The sequence below is a fragment of the Pterocles gutturalis genome, unplaced genomic scaffold (genome assembly GCF_000699245.1).
Source record: "Pterocles gutturalis isolate BGI_N339 unplaced genomic scaffold, ASM69924v1 scaffold10723, whole genome shotgun sequence".
Classification (NCBI taxonomy): Eukaryota; Metazoa; Chordata; class Aves; order Pterocliformes; family Pteroclidae; genus Pterocles; species Pterocles gutturalis.
In genome coordinates, this window is record NW_010118073.1 from 57,735 (window position 1) to 78,774 (window position 21,040).

General features: G+C 40.9%; 1 protein-coding gene across 1 annotated transcript; it reads right to left on the minus strand.

Annotated features, from left to right (window-relative positions):
• Positions 1-2,855: 2,855 nt before the first annotated feature.
• Positions 2,856-20,035, minus strand: LOC104463645 (ethanolaminephosphotransferase 1-like; the record flags this gene model as incomplete). The annotated part of the gene is made up of 5 exons (XM_010076061.1): positions 2,856-2,921; positions 4,102-4,284; positions 7,218-7,398; positions 9,504-9,552; positions 19,927-20,035. Coding segments are annotated over 5 exons (588 nt in total), but the record flags the coding sequence as incomplete, so codon positions are not given.
• Positions 20,036-21,040: the final 1,005 nt, after the last annotated feature.

Consider the following 21,040-nt stretch of genomic DNA (forward strand, 5'->3'; position numbering starts at 1 on the left):
GGTCATCTTCATACCGTTACCTGACTTTGCAAAATAAATCTGTGACCATACCACCCTCTGAACAAAGCATTTTTATTCCTGTTCATTGAACCAGTTACCATCGAAGATGTCTAACAACTCAATATATATACTGTGCAATACATGATCTGTTTTTATACTTGTCTTTATAGAGGTTGTAGTGACAAGTTGTTTTAAAAAGGAAAAAGAATGTTATTTGCCATGTCTTGATATAGAATGTGAAAAAGCTGAACAGATCTTAATTTCCTTTAAAAGCGATACTGTATTCCTCCTTAGAAAGGTACAAGTGCAGCCAAGTTGTGGCAGTTCAACTTTTATAGTTTCATTTAATGAAATATTTCAAAATACTCCATTACAGTGCATCGAATTGTGCTGTTACTGTCACCCTTATTTTCAACTGTTTCATAAATTAAGTGCAAGGCAGAGGGAAAAGGGAAGCCTGTCCGCAGAGATCCTCCAGTACAACCACATTCAATCCAGAGGTATTATTGTGTATTTTATTCCAATTATTTTCTCATTAGGACTTTCTCCAGATAATTTTGATGGACAGGTTAAATATAAACTGTTGAAATACATGAGACTTTTGTGGCAGTGTATCTGGTATTAACTTCATCAAGCAGTGAGATTGCTGGGTGCATGCCTACATGAAACTTGTCCTTCCCCTTCAAACACAGTCCAAACTGCCTTTTCTTCACATCCCTCATTAAACAAACAGCCATCAGCCTTATTCTAAGAAAGAGAGTCCTCAGGCAGTTTGGGAGCACCTCAGTGGAAACCCCACACACTCCCTGGACATCATGCAGGGCAGGGGCACAGCCACCCTGCCTATGGGAGGAAGGCTGGAAGATGCCTCTCATTGCTCCAGCTCCAGGGCTGCAGCTGGACCGCAGCAGTGCTGGAGGATGCAGGAGCCTCCCTTCCCTGCAGGGCCCTTGGCAAAATCTGCAAACCAGCATTAACAGGATGACCTGTGTCCTCTACCTAACTTGAGCTTCAAGCTGCTTGAACTGTGATTGTAGAATAATGTTCATTTGAGGGGCAGGATGCTCAACATGCTTGTTTGGTAAGTGGACCATGCATACTTTCAAACCATAAGATACTTCATAGAATCATAGAATGGTTTGGTTTGGAAGGGACCTTAGAGATCATCGAGTTCCAACCCCCCTGCCATGGGCAGGGACACCCTCCACTAGCCCAGGTTACTCAAAGCCTCATCCAGCCTGGCCTTGAACCCCTCCAGGGATGGGGCATCCACAGCTTCTCTGGGCAACCTGTTCCAGTGCCTCACCACCCTCAGTGTGGGTTGTGAAGAGAGGAAGCTGATGTACAGGCTTGTCCCCTGGTACCTACGGTGAGGCGTGCCAGAGGAAATGTTCCCTGTTAACATTGTGGTAGATTAATTATTGTAATAGACTGTACAAACTTAAATTGAAGCTGGTCATGAAGATATGACTAGTGGATGCTCGGCTGAAAATATTAATAGGAGCTACTGCTGTAAGGGTAGGTTAGCTGGGAAAAGAAATGATCAGGCCAATGATAAAGCCAGAGAAATGGTCTAAGAACTGGAAAAGGTGAACCTAAGGCTCAGCAGCTCAACAACTACACTTCTGCCCAGCTTCTGGCTAGCAAGATAGTTAACTAGATAATAAACATGCCAGTCAGTCATTCACATCCCTCTGTGCAGGAAATGTAATACAAATCTTACCTTGGGTAAAGTGGACCGATTGTTTCATTAGTGCTTCAAGGCCACAAAGTCCCCCTGGCTAGGGCAGCGTATGAAAAGAGATGAAACGCAAATTCTTACTCCTTCCTCCAAGGCATGCAGAAAACCTACATATATTATAGATGAAGTGAGCAGTTTACACCTGCATGCAAACATGTAATGACTGAAAAAAAAAAATAGTTTTTCTTGTCTCAGGTTTTTTTCGTCATTATCTAAAACCACAACTGTTTGTTTCAAGCACACAGGCAAATAATTATCTGCTTAGCATTTCACATTCATAGATGAGGTTTGACTAACTAGTTTTGCAGTGAAATGTGAGAATCTTGAAAGGTTTGTTGGCCAGATTTATTCTCAGCTGGTTACCTTTGTAGGGTATACTGCTTGTTCTTACCGAAGTATTAACAAAGCACTTGGTAGTGCCCAGAAAATAAGTATAAAGGCCAGCTGCTGCTGCAGGGAGCCTGTGTTTCTGACAGATACAGGTCAGCTGAGACTCACCTTAATGCTGGGGAAAAAAAAATCATAACTTTCAAAAACACTTTACTGTACCCATAGCTTTCTGAGCTCATTCTCTTTTCTTCACACATTCATTTGAGGTGAGGAAAACACTGAATGTGCATAAGCCCTTCAGGAGGTTGCATGGAAGAAATGAGTTCTGAGAAAATAAATATGGAAAATGAAGCAGGCACAGGTGTCTGAGTGGGAAGGATGTGCAGGGAAGGTTTGCATTGGTGAGGTTCCACTGGTGACTAAGCAGGGCAAAACCACTACTGGTTATAAACCATCTCATGTAACCTGTAATGGATTTATCCAGGACTTTGGTCACAGTGGCGAGGAGGAGGAAGACAAAAGCTTCAGAGAGAGTAGTAACACAGCATTAGCAAAGAGAATAAATACTAGCAGCAGGACAACTTGGTAAACACTTCTCTGTGGGACGGGAACCTTCCTCTGAGATGAAGCATCTTGCTGCATAGCTCATTGTCGCAGTGGTTCAGATATCTGGACTATTCTATTCTTTGGTTATTTTAATCAGATTAATTCCAAATATTTATCACATCAGAAGAGTCGCAAATCTCCATGTCAAGTGATAACAGTCTGATCGTAGTGCAGGTGTTCACTCTTGGACACGTTTCTTCAGGGAAAAGATGTAAATGTTGAAGTGCTCACTCAGCTGCCTCCCCTAAAGAGAAATCATGAAGATTAGCAACCAGTTTTGTACGTACTTCACAATTAACCCTCTCTCTTCTCCTGCTCCGAGTGGGGAGGACCCAACCACAGTCCTTGTGTCCTTGGGGACCTACGAGTACAGGGGGACCTACAAGTGTTCAAGCAAGAGAGCTGTGGTCTTCACATTCCTCTTGCAGCACACTGATGTGAAGTGAAATCGCTACAGACCAGATTCACAGGTGACATAAACTGTGATGGAGCTGGACCCCTCTGTCAATAGTGAATTTTGACCAGGTATTTCCATTCTGACCTCCACCGACTGACCTGTATCAGTGCTGGGGTAATATCTACTATGATGCCAATGTCTGCTGACAAAAGGCTTCATTCAAAGAAACATCCACATCCCAATGGTGTACCTTAAATAAAATAATGCTAACCAACTCGCTACGGAATGAGATCTTTGCCATGAAAGGTGTTTTATCTAAAAGCAACCCCAAATTAAGACACTTTCCTGAGGATTATTTGACAATACTCCTTAGAAGAGAGGACATTAGCTGAGGAGAAATGATTTAAGCAGTAATTCAGATGACAATAAATGACAAAACTGATATCTAGCAGACACAAAAATGCAGGGTAAGACTGAATGAACGGGCAAACCATTCATGTCTCCAGCTTGGGAGATGCTAACAGAGGGCCAAAAAAATATTAGAAGTTGGGACAGTTATTTTGCTTAAAGATTCAAAGCAAAGTTAACCTTATGTTATGAATTCTATTTATGTCACTTTCCATTTTACCTTCCTATTTTTTCAGTCAAGTAACCTCAGGAAGAGGAAAGGGAAAAAAAAAAGAGGTAGGAACATTCATACCATATGGGTCTACTGCTACATAAAACCAGTCCATAAATATTCTGATTGTGATGGATTTAAAGCTGAAACCAGTCGGCTACACTGGATTAATTCAAGTCACTGAAGCTGCTGCTTGTGCAAAAAAGGCACTGCCTGCAGTAAACTGACTTTAAAAAAAAAAATAGTCTAAATAAAACAAAACACAGAAAAAAAAAAAAAAACCGTAACTGAACATTCAGACTCCTGGACATTGCCCCAGCTAGCCAGCATAGAACCTGATCCCAGACCCCATTGTCCTCCCTGCCCCAGTGCAGTTCTCCCACGGCTGCTTTGGAGGTGCCCACTCACCACACAGACCCCGTAGTGCAGGTGGGCGGCCGTGACCAGGGCAGTGAACACGGCCAGCACCGCTTCTTCTGTCCAGCCCAGCAGCCCGGAGATGGCTGCGTAGACCACCAGCGCCAGCGGGAAGAGGATCCAGTGGAACAGCTCCGGTCGGGTGCTGCTCATCTGGCAGACGATCACCTTGCACTGTCGGAGCAAAAGGCACCAGGTGAGAAGCACTGAGTCAGCCCAAGGCAAAAGTACATCCTTTTGCTCTGCCATTTGCTTTTGATGAGGGGATAACAAGTCCAGGGTTCAAAACAGGGCTTGTTTCTGGTGAGAAGACTACTACAGGCATACCGTTGTGCCTTATAGGCTGTGAGTCTTAAGGAATCTATTACAAGTAATTTAAAAAACACACTTCTTTTTCAGAGACAGTGTTTCGACACATTTTGCTTTATGAGCTGAAACACATCTTCACAAAAGGGGAGTTTGTTTCAAACCTCATGCTTTCACACAGGTTCATAAAGTTGTGATCCCAAATCAAATGTGCCACCACTTCATCACTGGGAGAGCGCACTGGTGTTTTAGTCGCGTGGCACGACAGAAATATATTCTGGTTCACTGTATAGAAGGTAGGGAAGATAATATATGCTGCTTTTAAATCCTGTTTTTCTTTTCTAGCACTCCCTCGTGCACTAAAACACCATTTTTTTGGCTCAATCATGGCAGTGACACCCTGGAGACGTACCTGGGGGCCCAGAGAAAGGGATCCCACTCAGAATGTCAGAAAAAAAATGAATATATGGTACATGGTTTAACTGCAAACCGTTAGCTTAATTTTAGTGAGTTCTTGAAATGTAATGAGATGAACTCAGTTGAAGTTCAGCTTTTTAAGACCAGTTAAGCACGCCTAAGAGTTTTACCTGGTTTAGACTCCTTAAGAAATGTGCCCCATATACACTATTCTCTTTTTTTAGAAAGAGGAATTTAGGCACATCTGAAATATTTTTTCAATATAAGTTTCTATCAAAATTTAAATGTAGTTAAAAATAGATTTTATACATCCTGAAAATAGTAGAAGAATGAAAAATTTGTTCCCTGTGCAGTGCCTGAAATGCTGTGACAGCAGCAGTTGGAGTCTGACCATATGAAAAAAATACTGGCTTTGCTGTCTGTGCTGTGGAAGCTGAAGAACGAAAAAAATAAACCATGAAAAAACAATTAACTTTAAATAACACAAGAAGTAAGCATTTTTACCTAATGTAAATGTTTTTCCTTACAATGCATTATCAGTATTGAATATGACGTTTTTGAATAACACTAGTTTTATGAGTTCTTTGGGAATTGTTCCAGAGGGTATCAGAAATTGCTAAAGCAACCTATATGCTATAGTTTTTTCTGGCTGAATAATTGCACCCATCCAGAGGTTGGATTTCACATTGTTTTAAACCACTATTACACCATGTTAGGTACAGTAATTGTCCATAAAGATTGCTTACTAATATTGGGAGCAAGTCACCTTCAGCATACGACAGGACTGCAAAATGGACTATGCTCTGCACTCCTCCCTCAATTCCTTATTCCCCTGGTCCTGAAGCACTGACTCACGCTACAAGTGAGGCAAAAACAGCATTAGGAGATGAAGGCGCTGGAGTCTGGAGAGGCAGACTGGAAAGGAAAGGGATCACTGTGGGATTATGCCCTGTGCCCTTCCATCCCCTTTAATGCTTGCTTTTAAAATGTTAAAAATTTCAACTAATGTGCACGCATTTTTAATTCATGCAAGCCTCTAACATTGCAGTAGGTGTTTTGGTAAAAGAAAAAACAAGGCCTAAAGAAAACGCATTGAAAGAAAGAAACTTCTGGTTTGCCATACTATTTTTCTTCTGCAAGCATCCTGCCACAATTGCTCTCGGATGGTTAAGACCTATGTGCTGAACCTGCCATCTGCCAAACTCTGAAAGCACTTTCCCCAGTGGTATGAAATAATTGTATTTCTCATTCAGGAATCTACATTATTCTCTTAAGAAAAAGGGATAGATTAGATAATGGAGAATGCATACAATAAAAATTATATGTCGGAAAATAACCTAATTTAGTGAGATTAAGTCCTTGCAATGGAACTGTTTGAACTGTGACCCTCAGAAACGTACATTTATAGGATACATCTAACAAGCGTCACAATTATGATTTATTTTCTGTTCCCGAATACAAATTTCTAGCAGGGTTATGCTTTGTCTTTTAAAATCTCACATTTTCAAAGACCTCTCTCATGATGCAAGTCACTGGAAGACTTTCTCTTTTTAAACTGGATGCAATATTGCTTACTGGCATGATTTTAGATGGTGTTGGAGACTATCTTCCTAAAATGACGATCGGCACTATCCTTTGGGATATTTTAGCATTACGTGGAGGAACACCTTTCTCCTTGGCTGCAGCTCACTTACCTCTCTCCCAGCAAGAAGAGAGGCAAAGGGCTGCCTCCAGAGCAGACAGCCCTGGGTTAACGGCAGTTCTCGGCATTACTGTCTGGATGCCCTTGCTATTACTTCACCTAGGTTTATGTTGTCTCACAGGCATTAAAAGGGGGAAATTAACAGAATAATGTGGTACAGGAGAAACTAACCGGTGGGCAGAACGCCATTGGAAGGCCCCTGCACCTCTTTATATTTTTCCCCAAAAAACACTTACTCTGAACAGTGATGGGAAAATGCGGGATCAGTTGAGCTGTAGGATGCAGGAAGGCATGTATCACACTAATGGGGACAACAGCAGGTGAAGGCTACAACCCCTTGTGTTGAGCTTTCTTTTACTTTGGACAAGTCCCCAGTTCTGTTTATGTGTTGGGGAATATCTATTATATTTCTGGAAGTAAGGCCTCCCCAGGGCTGTTCATAAACTCCCCAGAGAAACAAGAACCCTCATAAAAATGTTATGCTGTGGTAGAGTAGGTATTGCAGTACTATAAGCGTCCAGACAACTGGTGTGGTGTATTTTTATACAAGAGAGGGTAACACAGAGGTACAAGAGTGGTGTGATTCTGCTGAGTTTTAACTACAGTTTCTGTTCCCTTCTGGTTATTGACATAAAAATAGAAAGCTGTCTCTAAATAATACCACCACCACAAACATACTTACAATAACGTTTGAGAAAGCAACCCCAACCATCCATAAAAACAGTCTTGGTTGTTTTGTTAATATGTTGCCTGGAGATAAAACCACCCAGACTGTAAGAAGAATGAACAGCAACAGAGGTGACACAAGAGGTAGGAGTCCTTCATACAAAGAATCATTCTTCAGTGTTTTCTTTAAATGTGCTCTGTAAATAAATACAATCATTTTATGGAGTAACAAAATTTATCGATTCTATTCACAGTAACCTGAAACTAGCCAAAACTCAACCCAAGAATTCACCTTGCAACACAACGACCTGTGCAAATGTGCTAGATATCCAGATACTCTATGAGAAATTGTAGGATACCCAAGTAACATTTATCTCTGGGATAAAATGATATAGTGTTATTCAGATAGCTTCTGGTCAGCTTCACCAGCTCATCATTACACACAAAGTGAGCTGCAGTAGCTCTGCTGTTGTACCCGCTATCCAAATGTACAGCATTCAGACTTGCAGTGAATTAAAAATATCTATTTTCTAGAGGATGAAACTTCTGACATGAGGCATGAAATGACTTCAGACAATACGGCCCATGTTTTCAGTGGCAACACAGTCAGCGCATGGCCGGTAGGCATCCCCGTTGTTTAGATCTAGAGGTGAGGCTGCTAGACAATTTATGTTTCCAAAGTACAGCCTAAAGGGAAGGCTTTTTTTGCTAACAAGAATACAGGAAAATTAATTACACATTGTGTTTTCCTGGACATTTTAAGCTGTCTTTTAAAGGTAGCACTATTAAAGGTACTAAATGACTGTATCATCTGTCACATAGGAAAAAAGTAACTGTAAGATCAAGAGCTTTTGCATCTATCCTCTTGCATCTTTCTCACTCAGGCAAAACTCACTGAGAGGTTCTATAAGGAGTAGGAAGTTTAATTTACTAAAGTTCACTAACATTAAACCATTTCTTCATGCCAATAGTTCAGAAGAGCGATTATGTGTTTGAAGCATACTGGGAAATATCCTGTTCAAAACCTCTGAATATTTGTATTTATAGAAACAGCTAGACCAAACTCCAATAAATATCTTTCTCATTCCAAAAAAGACTATTCTGATAATATAACAACTGAGAACAGGCAGCAGGAAGAAGAAAGAAAGGAGATTATTGGAAAACTCAAATTCCTCATCACCAAATAGCTTGTGTGTGCATCCTGCAAGCAACCCTGACTGGATGTTTAGAATTGCTGTGCTCTTCCTTTCAGAGGAATGATAAACCCACTGGAAGGCCTGGGAGAAACTATGGGGAATGATGACTCGAAAAGGAAAATGCTAAACAAAAGTCCTGACATAAGAGGAAAGACAGCAAAAACTAAATGTGCATCAGGCCAAATGCTGCTACTGCCAGGGACTGACATGTCCAAGGTGCTTTCCTCCTTCTCCCAGTCTTCCCCGAACCGGAGTCCCTTGCACCACTGGTCCCCAGCCCCCTCCCACTGCTGCTCCCAGCACCCTGCCCCAAAGCCTTTCCGTGGGTCCTCAGCCTTTCCTGCCCCACACTCAGGGCTATTCATGCTTTTATTAACTACACAAAATGCTGTGACATGGGAAGTGCTGTGTAGGAACAATGCGTTATTGTCTTATAGTTTCTCCAAAATGTTAATTTCCAGTAATTCCTGAAGACAGGCAGTGACAGTCCCTCCTCCAAGACACTTAGGACCTAAGAGACCTGATGTGACAGATGAGTGAAATGAGCTAGCAAATACCAGAGGAAGGCAGGCAGCACTAATAAAAATAGGCCACTGGAGTATAAACTAACCATGTATAAAATTCCTAGGTGCAGCAAGCCAACTCTTAGATGGAATCACAGCTTGCCACCTGCCTAGCCTGTATCTGATGGCAATTATCTGCACACTTTTACAGAAAGATCTGGAAGACAATAAAGTACTTCATGGAGCGCAGGATGATCAGCTACAGAATTTTACCTATCGCAGGTAGAAGTTACAAAGCACATTTGACTGAAAATAAAATGGAGTGTTTATAACTACAGAGCTTTCTTCAATTTACTGTGCAGGGCCAGTATGAGACTGGCTGGTGAATGGGAAGTGAAAGGAAAAGGAAGAGGAGTTACAAACATGGAAAAGAAACCAGTCAGATTCTCAAAATTGACCAGAAAAAACCTTTTACTGCATTATCAGGACAGCACCTGGCTGAAAGAGGCTAGGCTACTTCAAGCATTACATTTATTTCTCAAGTGAGGAAACCATTAAATATACAGAATTAAATGGCAACTTATTTAATGTTAATTAACTTACCTGCGAATGTTGTACAGTGTTTGTGGAAATGAAAGAAATAAACTGAAGCCTGGAAGAGAAAAATACTCATATGTAATGATTTACAATCATGCTACACTGATGACCTCAGTGTTTTCTCATATACCAGAGCTAGTGCACTATTTTAAAAATGACTCAGTATTCCTGTATTCATCACAGAATACAAACTGAGTTTGGAGGCTTTAAGCAATGACAAAACCTTTCTCATTTTTCCAAAAGTTAGCTGCTAGAAATAGTTGCTGATAGAGATTTTCTTGTGTAATGAGCGAGAAGCCTGGTAAGACTTTTAAAAACTCTGAGGTAGTCTGTAGGTAGGAGCAGTTATTTGTCATACAGATTCCTCTGCTGGACCCAAAAAAAAATCATGGCCCCATTTTGCACGAGCTGCTCTCTGTTTCTGTAGAAAAAAAAACCCAAGGCTGACACCGAAAGCTTTCCAACGGAACATATATAGTCAACCTCAAAGAGTGCTGCCCACATTACCAGAGAAATAACAAACAGGTTTATAGTTCAATATACTGAAGTTCAACTAATGATCTGCTTTGCCAATATAATGGCTGAAATGAATTAATTTTCATGATATGGCCATCATTTGAATGAGTGAGGGTTTTTACTATATTTTTTTGTAATACAGCTGCAACCTTTCTGGAGCTCAGGTTTAGCCCACAAATGACAAGGAACGCACCTTTGCTAAGGCTGTGTGCATCTGCATTGCTGTGGGTATGACCAACACAGCTGCCAGCAGCGCTAGAGCTGCTTGGAGACCCAGCTGTACCCCACCTAATGCCCACATCCAAAATATGTTGGTCTACCCAAGGGTCAAGGAAGACCTTCAGCAAGAAGTGGAAGTTCAAAGTTTAAACAAAAAAGCAACGGTATTAGTCAGCCTACCTGGTGAAAATATATATAATCCTTTTTTAATCTGTGACATCCATTTTCTGTGTTTCCCTGCAGAGCTCTTTGGTTTTGGGTTGGTTTTTTTTCCCTGTCTTCTGTGTATCAAGGGCTTTTTCCTGGTCTGTTTGCTGCTTGGAGATTTCTCCGGGTAGCATATTTCTGCCCAGCTTTTATATTATAAGGCATGAGGATTGGTTTTGGTGCACTAAATTAATACATAATTCCTATTTTGTTATGGGTAAGAAAAGCACTCTGATGTGGTAAACCTTCTGTTTTTACCTTAAAAAAAAATCTCACTTAAGAAACACAATCTACTGTTTGTACAGAAAAGTAGCAAACTTTCATCTCATTATTAGAACTAAGGAAAAATAAGAATGAACAGAGGCAAGAACGGATTTCAAGATTACTTTCTACTGGGGCTAATGTGGCATAACAGGCTCTCAGGAAACATCAGTGTTTACCACTCAGTCCTCATCAAAGACATACCCAAGTGTTTAGCACAATGTGTCCAGAGTGGCAACTCGAGAGAAGGAAAACTAAAAAAAGCAGGAATAGCGGAGATCAGGATTGCTGGAAAACAGAAGTGAAAAGGGATGCAACAGATAATCTATTTCTCCAGTCTATCTGGTTATCTTTTAAGGAGGAGGAAAAAAAGAACTGGAAAAAAAAATATTATCCAGCCTGTAAATAATTCCAGGTATTGCATTTTCATGTGTTTACCTCCTGGTTTTGCTTTTTCAAACAAGTAAGATAAAGAGCTCTGATTCTTTACCATGGCAGGAACTCTGTATCAAACAGCTGAAGGATGTGCAATCAAAGTAATATCCCAAGTATTCTGTAAATATATTTCTAAAATTTGCAAGCTTAGTGCCTTCAGAATGATCTGTGTTTAGTGTGCTCTCCAGTTAGCTATGTTTTCTATTAGGCAGGGAGGGCTAGTTCAATAAAATCTTGAGTTACGTACAGCAGTTCCAACATCTGTATCACATTAGAGCAGACATGAGACAAAACATTGACTCTTGAGGTTAAATCTAAATTTCCTGCTGCAATCCTGAAGTTTGATTTGTTAGGAGAAAAGCAACCGAGAGGAACAGAAATAGAGACCAGAACTAGAAATAGAATTCAAAAAGCAACGGTTGCCAACAATTTGTTATTTTTATGAAGTGCCATTTTAGTTAGAAATAACACATTGACCACAAACAATCCCCCAGCTAGCTAAAAGCCACTTTCGGACTGGGGCAGTTACACCAGTTACTCCTCTGTGCTTTCGTATGTCTTCCTTTTCAGCAGAGCGAGAGCTGAAGATGCGGGAGGGAAAGCAAAGGGTGTTCCCCTGTTTCTTATGGGATTTTCAAAATTCCATCATTTCCTACAACATGTTGCTTTCCCATCTTTTTTTAGCTAAGGAGGCCTGGCTTGGGGGCTGCTTTTGGTACTCATTAAGTCTGCTTTTTAATTGGCATTAAGGATCCCATTGTGCCCAGGAGCTAAACTGCTGCTGCCGCATTGCTGCCATTCCCTGCTGCTCTGGGGAACAAAAGGTGCAGCCTGGAAAGCAAACCCACTGGTCGCTGTCTGGCGCTCAGCCACCCAGGCGCTGCCCCAGTGTGATGATGATGGAGCTTTTTTCTTTTTTTAATGTCCTAAATGCACATATTTTATTTTAAAATCCTTAAAAACTCCAAGTTTAGTGTATCAGGCATTTTTAACACATTGTAGAAAATAAAAGTCATCAAGTGTTTATTAGAAGTATTACTGCTGTTCAGTATTTTTTAATTTCTCCTTCAATATTTTCCCCCATTTTCCCACTGATTTAAATTCCGAGACCCAACTGTAAGAACACAGGCCTGTATTAAAGGCCAAAATACCGAAGCACAGACGGGTGGCACAGATACACAGAGGGAATGCCTGTGTCATGCTAGGCTGAAGGTATCAAGCCCAAATCCCCAGATTTAGGTACAATCCTATGGTCAGTCCTCTGACTTGCACTATCTTGACTCCCTTTTCAGAAAAATAGGCATTTGCAAAGCTCTTTATCAGGCATTATTTTGTCCTTACTAAAAACAAAACAAAACAAAACAAAACCCCAAGCCCCAAGAAACAACACATTCAGGAATTCAGGATTAGAGACATACCAGAAACAAAGGCTTTATCTTGTTTTCCAAATATATATATATGCATAAACACACAGATACATAAACATGCATACACAGACATGCATATATAAATATACGTATGCAAAAGAGTTCAAAAAGATAATTGCCATCAATTCTAGTGACACTTTTAGATTTCATTTGGTGCTTTCAAATTCAGTTCCAAAACGGTAAGATGTTGTGTGATATTGATGAGTGAATATAAAAAGAAAAAGCTAGGATGTGATGGCATATTTGTCCCCTGTGTTAGTCTAGACTAACAGGAATGTATTTAATTTTGTTATATGAAGGCATCTTAAACCCTTGTGTAATTAAAGCCTGCTGAAGACCCACAGGCAGCCAGGTTATGCTTCCGTGACAGTGCAGTCAGTTACTGTGGCTGCTGTACCTGAGTTAGTTTAGGCATTTCTGCAAAATATAGTCTTGATTGTTATAGAGAAAGAAAAGAGAGGGTACAGCCAGAAACGAACTGCTGACAGTCGTGCCAGTTCTGGAAAATGCTATTTCAGTAACCAACAGAAGAGCCCCACGCTGGTGTGCAGACAAAGCTAGAAAGCCCATCACAGGGACCCAGCTTCCTCAATACACCAAACTTCACAGACTGGAAACACCACTAAATAAAGAAGCAACTCCAAGCAGGTAGCCAAGACACCTAAAACATTATGTTTAAACAAATTATACCGGTTCAAAGGAAGGATGATGTTTATCTTAGCTGTTTATCTTCTCCACACCTTTGCTATCATCAATAGTGTGTGTTGGTAAGTTCCTGACAAGGGAACCCTCCCTAAACTGTCTAAGAAAAGCACTGAAATATTATTTGTTAAGAATTGGCTCTTCCTTATAGTTAAAAGTTCAAAAATGAGGCGGTGCAACACAGGGTTGTAATTTTAGGTGAACACTGCACTGGAAACTGAGTGAATTCACTGGGGTGAGTACCTTCCACCCCTCCTGCACTCCCCCCAAAAAAGACTCCCCAGAGCCTTCCTCGTGGCAGAGAAGAGGTCTGTGCAGACCTTCTCCTGGGCATGTTGCAGAGGTTGAGCTCAGTAAAAATCAGCTTCTTAAGAGTAGCTCTAGTTGCATTGCAGCCTACAGATGAAATAACTATCACCCTCTACCCTTGTTCTTCCACTGCCAACACCTCCTCATGGCCTTCTTCAATGTGCTGCTAGGCCCTTCTATCTCTAAATTAATAATTCATCATAGTCAATGCTTGCTTTAATGAAATACGATATTACCATTTACCTTTCTTAGCCACCAGATAAAAAATTAAGACCAAAAAATATTTAGGCCTCAATATTAGCTTGGAAAAAAATCTTTAAATGCTTTTTCCATGTTTTTTCCAAATTTTTTCCATGTTTACAGCAGCTAGACACATGAAAATATCTTATCACACTGAATGTTTAGCACACTGATCAGTGCCTGGAAATAAGCTTCATCAAAAGGTGAACATTTAGAAGCGCTTGTAACTGGTGTCGCAGCTTTTTATGGAACAATGTGATTTTCTCAGGCATGTCTTGAGAAGACAACTCTTAATTGGTTGTGCAAACAGATAATTGCATATTGAGCTGTCCACTAACTATAAAATTACATTTTATTATTATATAAAATGGCAAGCTTAGAACCTATTAGTAACTGAAAAAAAAAAAGCTTAGAAAATGAGTATATCATTTTCAGACTTAATTGAGCCTGTAAAGTCTGAATATATTAAGCAATTTAAGGACAGATGAAAAATACACCCAAACTGATCTACACAGTATGAAATAATTTTACAGGGATTAAGAGCACAGTGTAAACACCAGCACGGTCTTCATGCACAAAGTTGATGTGTGTTTCAGATGTTTAGCATCTAAGATACTTCTTGAGTATAAAGTTGTAAAGGGATGTTTTTACCATGCTTGTTGATTTTTTAGCTTATTTTCAGTGTCTAAGGAAGCACACACTGCATTTATCTGTCTTGGACTGAGCTGTAAGCTAACAATTAGCATCTGGAGGGATTTAGTACAGACTGAGAAATTAGCTGATGGATGCCGATGCTTCTTTGATGTAGCCCTGTTCACACAGCATGTACACATCATTCCCTTTTTCTGGGCACAGCGAGAATCGAGCACCAGAGAAAGGGTGCCTTTATTTGAAAAGTCCAGCCTGGCTTCCAGAAGGACTCTGCCAGGTGAGCTCCCTTGTTTGACTTTCTTCTGGGGCTCCCACTGCCTGTGAAATGACTCCTCAGAGCTAACACCACTGAACCCCATCCCACTTGTAATTAGCATCCCGTGACTCTGCTCTGCCTCTGGCCTCCAGCGCTCTGGTTTTCTGCGCTATTGTTCTGAGTGGTTCAGATGAGTTACTCCAAACGTGAACTCAACTGCATTTTACGTATATCCCGAGTGACAGGTGAGTATTTCACACCCTTCTCTTCAACAAAGTCTCGTACAATCTGTCACAACAATGCCTTAATAAATGTTAAAATTGGTGACAGACATGTAGAAGCCAACTCATGTTAACCACACTTTTCAAACAAGGCTAGTCAAAGCTTGTCGGAGTGATAACATTTTGAAAACACACCACTTAATGTTTAATCATTCAACGATCCATCAGGAAGGCAGAAGCATCAGCCACTTTGCAATGGGAACTATAGGAAATCACTACAGAATTACTTATCCATGTGAGGCAGAAAGAAGTTATAATTTGACCATAGCCTCCTAAACATTTTCTGACACTGAAAAAAGGGCAGGCTGCTGTATAATTACCCACTGCAAGGCCTTCTGTGTCCTCCTTTGATAGCTCGGATATGGGACACAGCGTAAGGACAAGGCTAGATGGCTAGCTGTGCTTTCCCACTGTGACAGAATTCAAATACATGGCATGTTTCAAATGTTGTGGTTTGGTCTCATCATTAGGTTTTTGCTGCTATTATGTTTTCATGTATGTATTTACTACGCGTTTTATATACTTAAGTAGCTCAGAGAAGGAGTGAACCTCCAGGAACATGCACTCTGTAAATGTCAGCACAGAACCCAACCCAATACACATCATAGGAAAGAATTCTGAATGCTTTGGCCCCATCTCTAAAAGAAAGTTCAAGTTTCAGATCTCTGACAGATGTTAGTACTCCATTCACATTTTGTGTTCAAACCTGCACCTTGAAAATTTGTCTCAGCTTGGCCACAGGTTTCAGTAGTCAGATCTGGGCACTGTTGACCAGAGTGGACTCAAATGTCCCACTGTGTCTGGATTACAGAACTGCTTGCCTCATGTGCCAGACACTGATAAAGTACAACATATCCACTCCATGCTTAGTGGTCCTTTAACCAGAAAGCCTATTCTTGTGGTTGCAATTAATACTGAGGAGGAGCAAGAATCTTTCTGTGCAGCCAAGAGTCATTTTTGCAACCTAGCTTCCGAAGGAGTGAAGCTGACGTGATAACATTTTGTTTGTTTGTGTGCATCCCACCATAACTTCTGAGCTCTCTGGTCAATTCTGAACAAATTTAATAGACTGAAAGACATTTCCAGTAAGCTGCATGGAAATTAATAGTCAGGTAGAGGAAAACAGACATATAAATATCCCCAGTGAGGAGAGGATTGCAGCCTGAACTCATATTTTATTAGACATTAGAAAATCTATCTCACAGAGAGCAAGCATGAATGTCCCAAGAATGAGAAACGCTTCATTCAGAACATGCACCTACTATAGGTAATTTAATTGCAATGTGAGACAGAAACCATCATCAATTAGTAATGCTGCTCCCTGAACTACTGATGTTAACCTGTCAGTGAAAATCTTATTAAGTCTATAGCATCATTTGTGATACTAGACTTTATGTGGGGAACTGACTGTTTTAACATGCTTATTGTAAATATTTTATATTGCTCTCAACCTGATAACACAGTGACAGGGAATGCTAGGCATTTGGGATACCCTGGAGGGGCAAAAATAAATGATAGCTCTCACTCCAGTGCTGCCTTTTGAAGGGACCCTAGTTAGCCAGATAATGCTACGGGACAATTGTGGATAAATCCCAAGAGAGCTTTTGGAGTGTCATCCACAGAAGCCTTGCTGAGAGCAGACATAATCAGTTCCAGCTGAGCACACAGGCACATAAATTTAGAAAGGTCTGGCTGCTTTCGTGCTAGGAGGGAAAAGGCATTTCTGCCTAGCAGCCAGGACAACACACTGGAAACAGGAGAATGACCCTCTTTGTCTGTTTGGTGCCCAGCTAGGTGTGTGCTTTGGAGCTGCGGGATGGAATTGCATTCACTGCCTGTGAAAATTGTTTCTTTTCGCTGGGTAGCTGAAAAATTCCCATAAAATACTATGCAGAAGTTTCTCTGCTTCACAGGGGAGTCCTCTGAGGTCACTGTTCAGCAGCCCGAGACTTGGCCTCCCTACAGGTGTTCGCAGTGTGCTAAACAGTTGCCAGGGACATACGTAAAGCTCTCTCTTGGGACGCTTTCCTAAAACATCTAATCTAAACACCGGTATTGCTGCACTTTTATGTATATCTTTGTGTGTTCTGGCACCTGATAAAAATTCCATTATTTTCAGCGAGTGAGTGTCACCTGGTGATACCACAGCTTCCTCTGAGGAGGTGCTTTTGCAGAGTTCATCCTTAGGTTATATGTGGGCTATTCTCCATTCCTCCACCCCTCAAACTCCAGGAAACTCATCTGAAAAACTCGACTCTTGTGCGTCTTGTTTGGATTTCTTCCCACTACAGAAGGTACTAGCTAAAGCCCAGCTGTTGTCAGACAAGTGACGGCTCAGCAGCTGAACTCCTGTTGTGTACAGAACAGTAAAAGCACAAAACGACACAGGAAACCTCTGCCAAGTATTGATGGAGCAGCTACAGGTTCATTGTTGGAAGGACCACTAGTGACTACTAAATGCCATCAGATGGTTAAGGACAGCCAGTTATGGTTTAACGGCTCCTCTCGGGGTCCTGGGAAACTAACTTGTAAAAAGCACCAGAGGCCCACTATATCCCTTTGTCTTTTAAGTAGCCACAAAGGCATTTATTTAACTGAGCATGCCAGAGAGTGGAATCTCTGACACAAACGGATCTGGCTGAGGAAGACACACTTGCTGCAGCCTCTCTAAAGGGGAAGAATAATTTCATCTTCCTGGCTGCTCGGCCCTGGGTGTAGGTTAGACAGATGCTTTCTCTGCAGTCACAGTGGGATCCTCCAATTTACTGCAAGCTTCTAAAAACTTTAGATTTCCAAATTCACTGCACACAGGTTATCCAACGACAACCACCGTAATCACTATTGCTGAACTGAGATTCAAGCCTGTGGTGAAATGGCACTGCTTTCTGGATCAGCGTGATCCTCAGTGGACGGATTCTGCTTTTCTAATATTGAAATTTACTGTTTGTTTTTTAAGAGATTTACTAAGCACTGTGACAATTTTGCAATATAAAGTCAACCAAGACAATTTCCGGAGTATTTCAAACCCATATTTAACTACAATTGAGCTTCAAAAGTTGCCCTGTTAATGTCATTGTGGATAGTGTGAGAGAGACAATGCTTTCAAATAAATCTTTTAGCTCTTACCTATGGCTACATTGCTTGGGACAATTATGGAAGAAACACTCAATTCTCTGCTCACAGATCCACTCATGAAAGCACACCGTATGAGGCAGAAGTAGTTTCTTCCTAGTGCTAATGGAATAGTCCATCAAACCTTGCTTTGCAGCTGGTTTTGGTAGAGTATGAAAAAAGACACTCGCTTCTGTAGGTTTGATGACATTGACACGCTTTCCTACCACAAACCTCCCCAATACGTTGAACAGTTTGAATTAAACCTTCACCCATGGCTTCCCAAGCACCAGGGAAGCTGTCAGTGTACTGACTGAACAGGCTGTAACGTGCCGTAGTGACAGGAACAAAAGCAGCGATGTGCGTAGCACTGAACGAGCGTGTTCAATGGACTAGCCCATGCTAGTTACACCTAATACCTACGCACATCTAACTTGTCGCTTCCGTGCGAGCCAGCATCCATCTCCCCTGGACCTGCAGTGCTCCTTCCAGACAATCAGTCCCTGTCCCTCAGTGCCCTGCCAACCACCAGAGGATGTTTTATAGCTTCACCTCTGTCAAGCTGAACAATTCACTGACTGTTGAAAAAGCAAGCGCTATTTTTTTTCCCCTTCCTTTCCTTCTTTTCCTCAGAGTGCCCAAAACAGGCCTGACAAGGAAAAAAAAAAAAAAAAAAGCAAACTGTACAATCCTGGTCACATACAGTCAGTTTTATACTCTGGGCAAAGCACAAAGAACTGTCAAAACCACGTTCTTGTACATGCTGCTAATTAGAAAGCACAGCCTGAACATGGGGTCCTTTCTAATCCGGGAATTCTGGGAAGCACGGCTGAGGGTGAGGACAGTACTGCTGAAGACCTTTCCATGGGAAAGGGTGGTGAGAGCACATGTCAATGCAGTGGATTCAGAAGTCCCTCGAAATGCTCAGACAGCTCCTAGTTAGAGCTGGCATTGGGTAAGCACCTATATCCAAGCCCTCCATTTGGCTCAAGGACTGAAGATATTTCTTGGGATGTAAATCTAGGCTGCGTCAAACACTTCTTTGGTGCCCTCTTCTCATCATTTGTACATTAGTATAAAAATCCCTAAAATTTATACACTAATTTCTTCACCTTCTACGCAACACATTGAAGCCATTTCTCACACGCACATTTTTAGCTAAGACTACCACATTTTTAACTCATTGAAACATAACTGCTCTTGTTCTCAGTCTACCTACAGCAGTTGAAAAATGTTTGATGCTTATTTCAAACTACACAGACAGGTTCAAATAATGAGCAAATAGGCTATTGCTGTGTATGAAAAATGCATTACTTCTGTTTGGAAAGTAATTCTAAAGAAGAGTTTAGATGCCACCTGGCTCTTGTTCAGATTTGCAGTTGTGCCTCCTCACATTATTTAAATAATTCCATTATTCCCCTTATTTGCAATGTTTTGGAGCATAGTGTGCTGCAAGCCAAAATTAAACTTATATGTAAATGTGAGCAACATTTTACCTGAGTGACATGAGGAGTTCCTGAGACTCTGAGCGCCAGCCAGCCATCTAGCACACTGCACTGAACTGCACATGCTAATAAGGAACATCTTCCGTATTAATTGTGTGCAACAGATAGCAATTCAGTGAGAAAAAATGTTTCCAAAATGATCTACTTTTTTAAAGGTTTCCACAATTAGCCCTTTTAATCAGCTCTATTCATGTACTTTTTGGACGAGCCAACACTTACAAAAGGAAAAAAAATTATGAAGGAAATATAAGAAATAACTAATCAAAATAATTAAAAAACAATACAGTTTCCATGGATCTGGACACTTACCTACAAGCAAGATTACTAATGCATCTGTGATGTAATAACCGAACAGGAGAGGCTTCTGCCAGATTTCCACCCCAACAGTACCAGTGAGCAGATACGCTGTAATTAATATCTATAGAAAAAGGATAAAGCATTTTCAGTCATTTACTTCTGAAGGCACAGAATTTTGCTTATCATCTTAGTACAAATGCAAGAGTAAAAGGGCCTGTTATTTTTCTCCTGGCTCCACTTTACAGGACATTATGCTGCCATCCCGAAACAATTACTTCTAGGCAGTGAAGCAGCTTCCAGGGTCACCAGCAAAATCATTTAATAAATATGAAACACAGTAAGCAAGCAACTTCCCTGCTGATGTGTGCATCTGTTTGCATGTGGTATTACTGACATACCTTTTCAAAACACTAAATTTCATAATCCCTTCTTAGTGCCAAGTCTCCCTGCTGCAAATGCATTTTCTTGCTTTTGCTCACATTCTTCAGAATTAGCAATGTGGTTATTTTGCAGCTCAGCCCCCTGAACTGATCATATCAGAATAACTGAAAAGGCAAAAAAAATCTAAGACACCTGAAATACTAAAACAATTCAATTGAATGTGAAGAAATAAAAAGAAGGGTAGGGAGATGAAGTCTTCCCTGATACTTAATTTGTTGGACAGATAACATTATTATATGACACAAAAAGAAACACGTAGTCAAATATCATTAGGAGTGAAAGGACTCATACACAAGACTCCTGAGTTACTTGCTGAAATGCCACCAGGTTCAGTAGAGATGTAAATGCAGTTTCTACTCTCTCTTCAGAGTCGATTTAGTGATCCAGCTGAGGTCAGAAATCCTAACGCAGTCAAAACCCTATAGCTCGTATAGCAACACCTTTCACATCCGTTGCATTACCTGTAGCAGCACGACCTACAATATATAGAATCATAGAATGGTTTGGGTTGGAAGGGATCTTAAAGATCATCTGGTTCCAACCCCCCTGCCATGGGCAGGGACACCCTCCACTAGACCAGGTTGCTCAAAGACTCATCCAAACTGGGCTGATGACACAAATTGATGAAGTTTTATCATTTTAGGTGTGTCACACGCAAACCATAGAATCATTAAGGTTGGAAAAG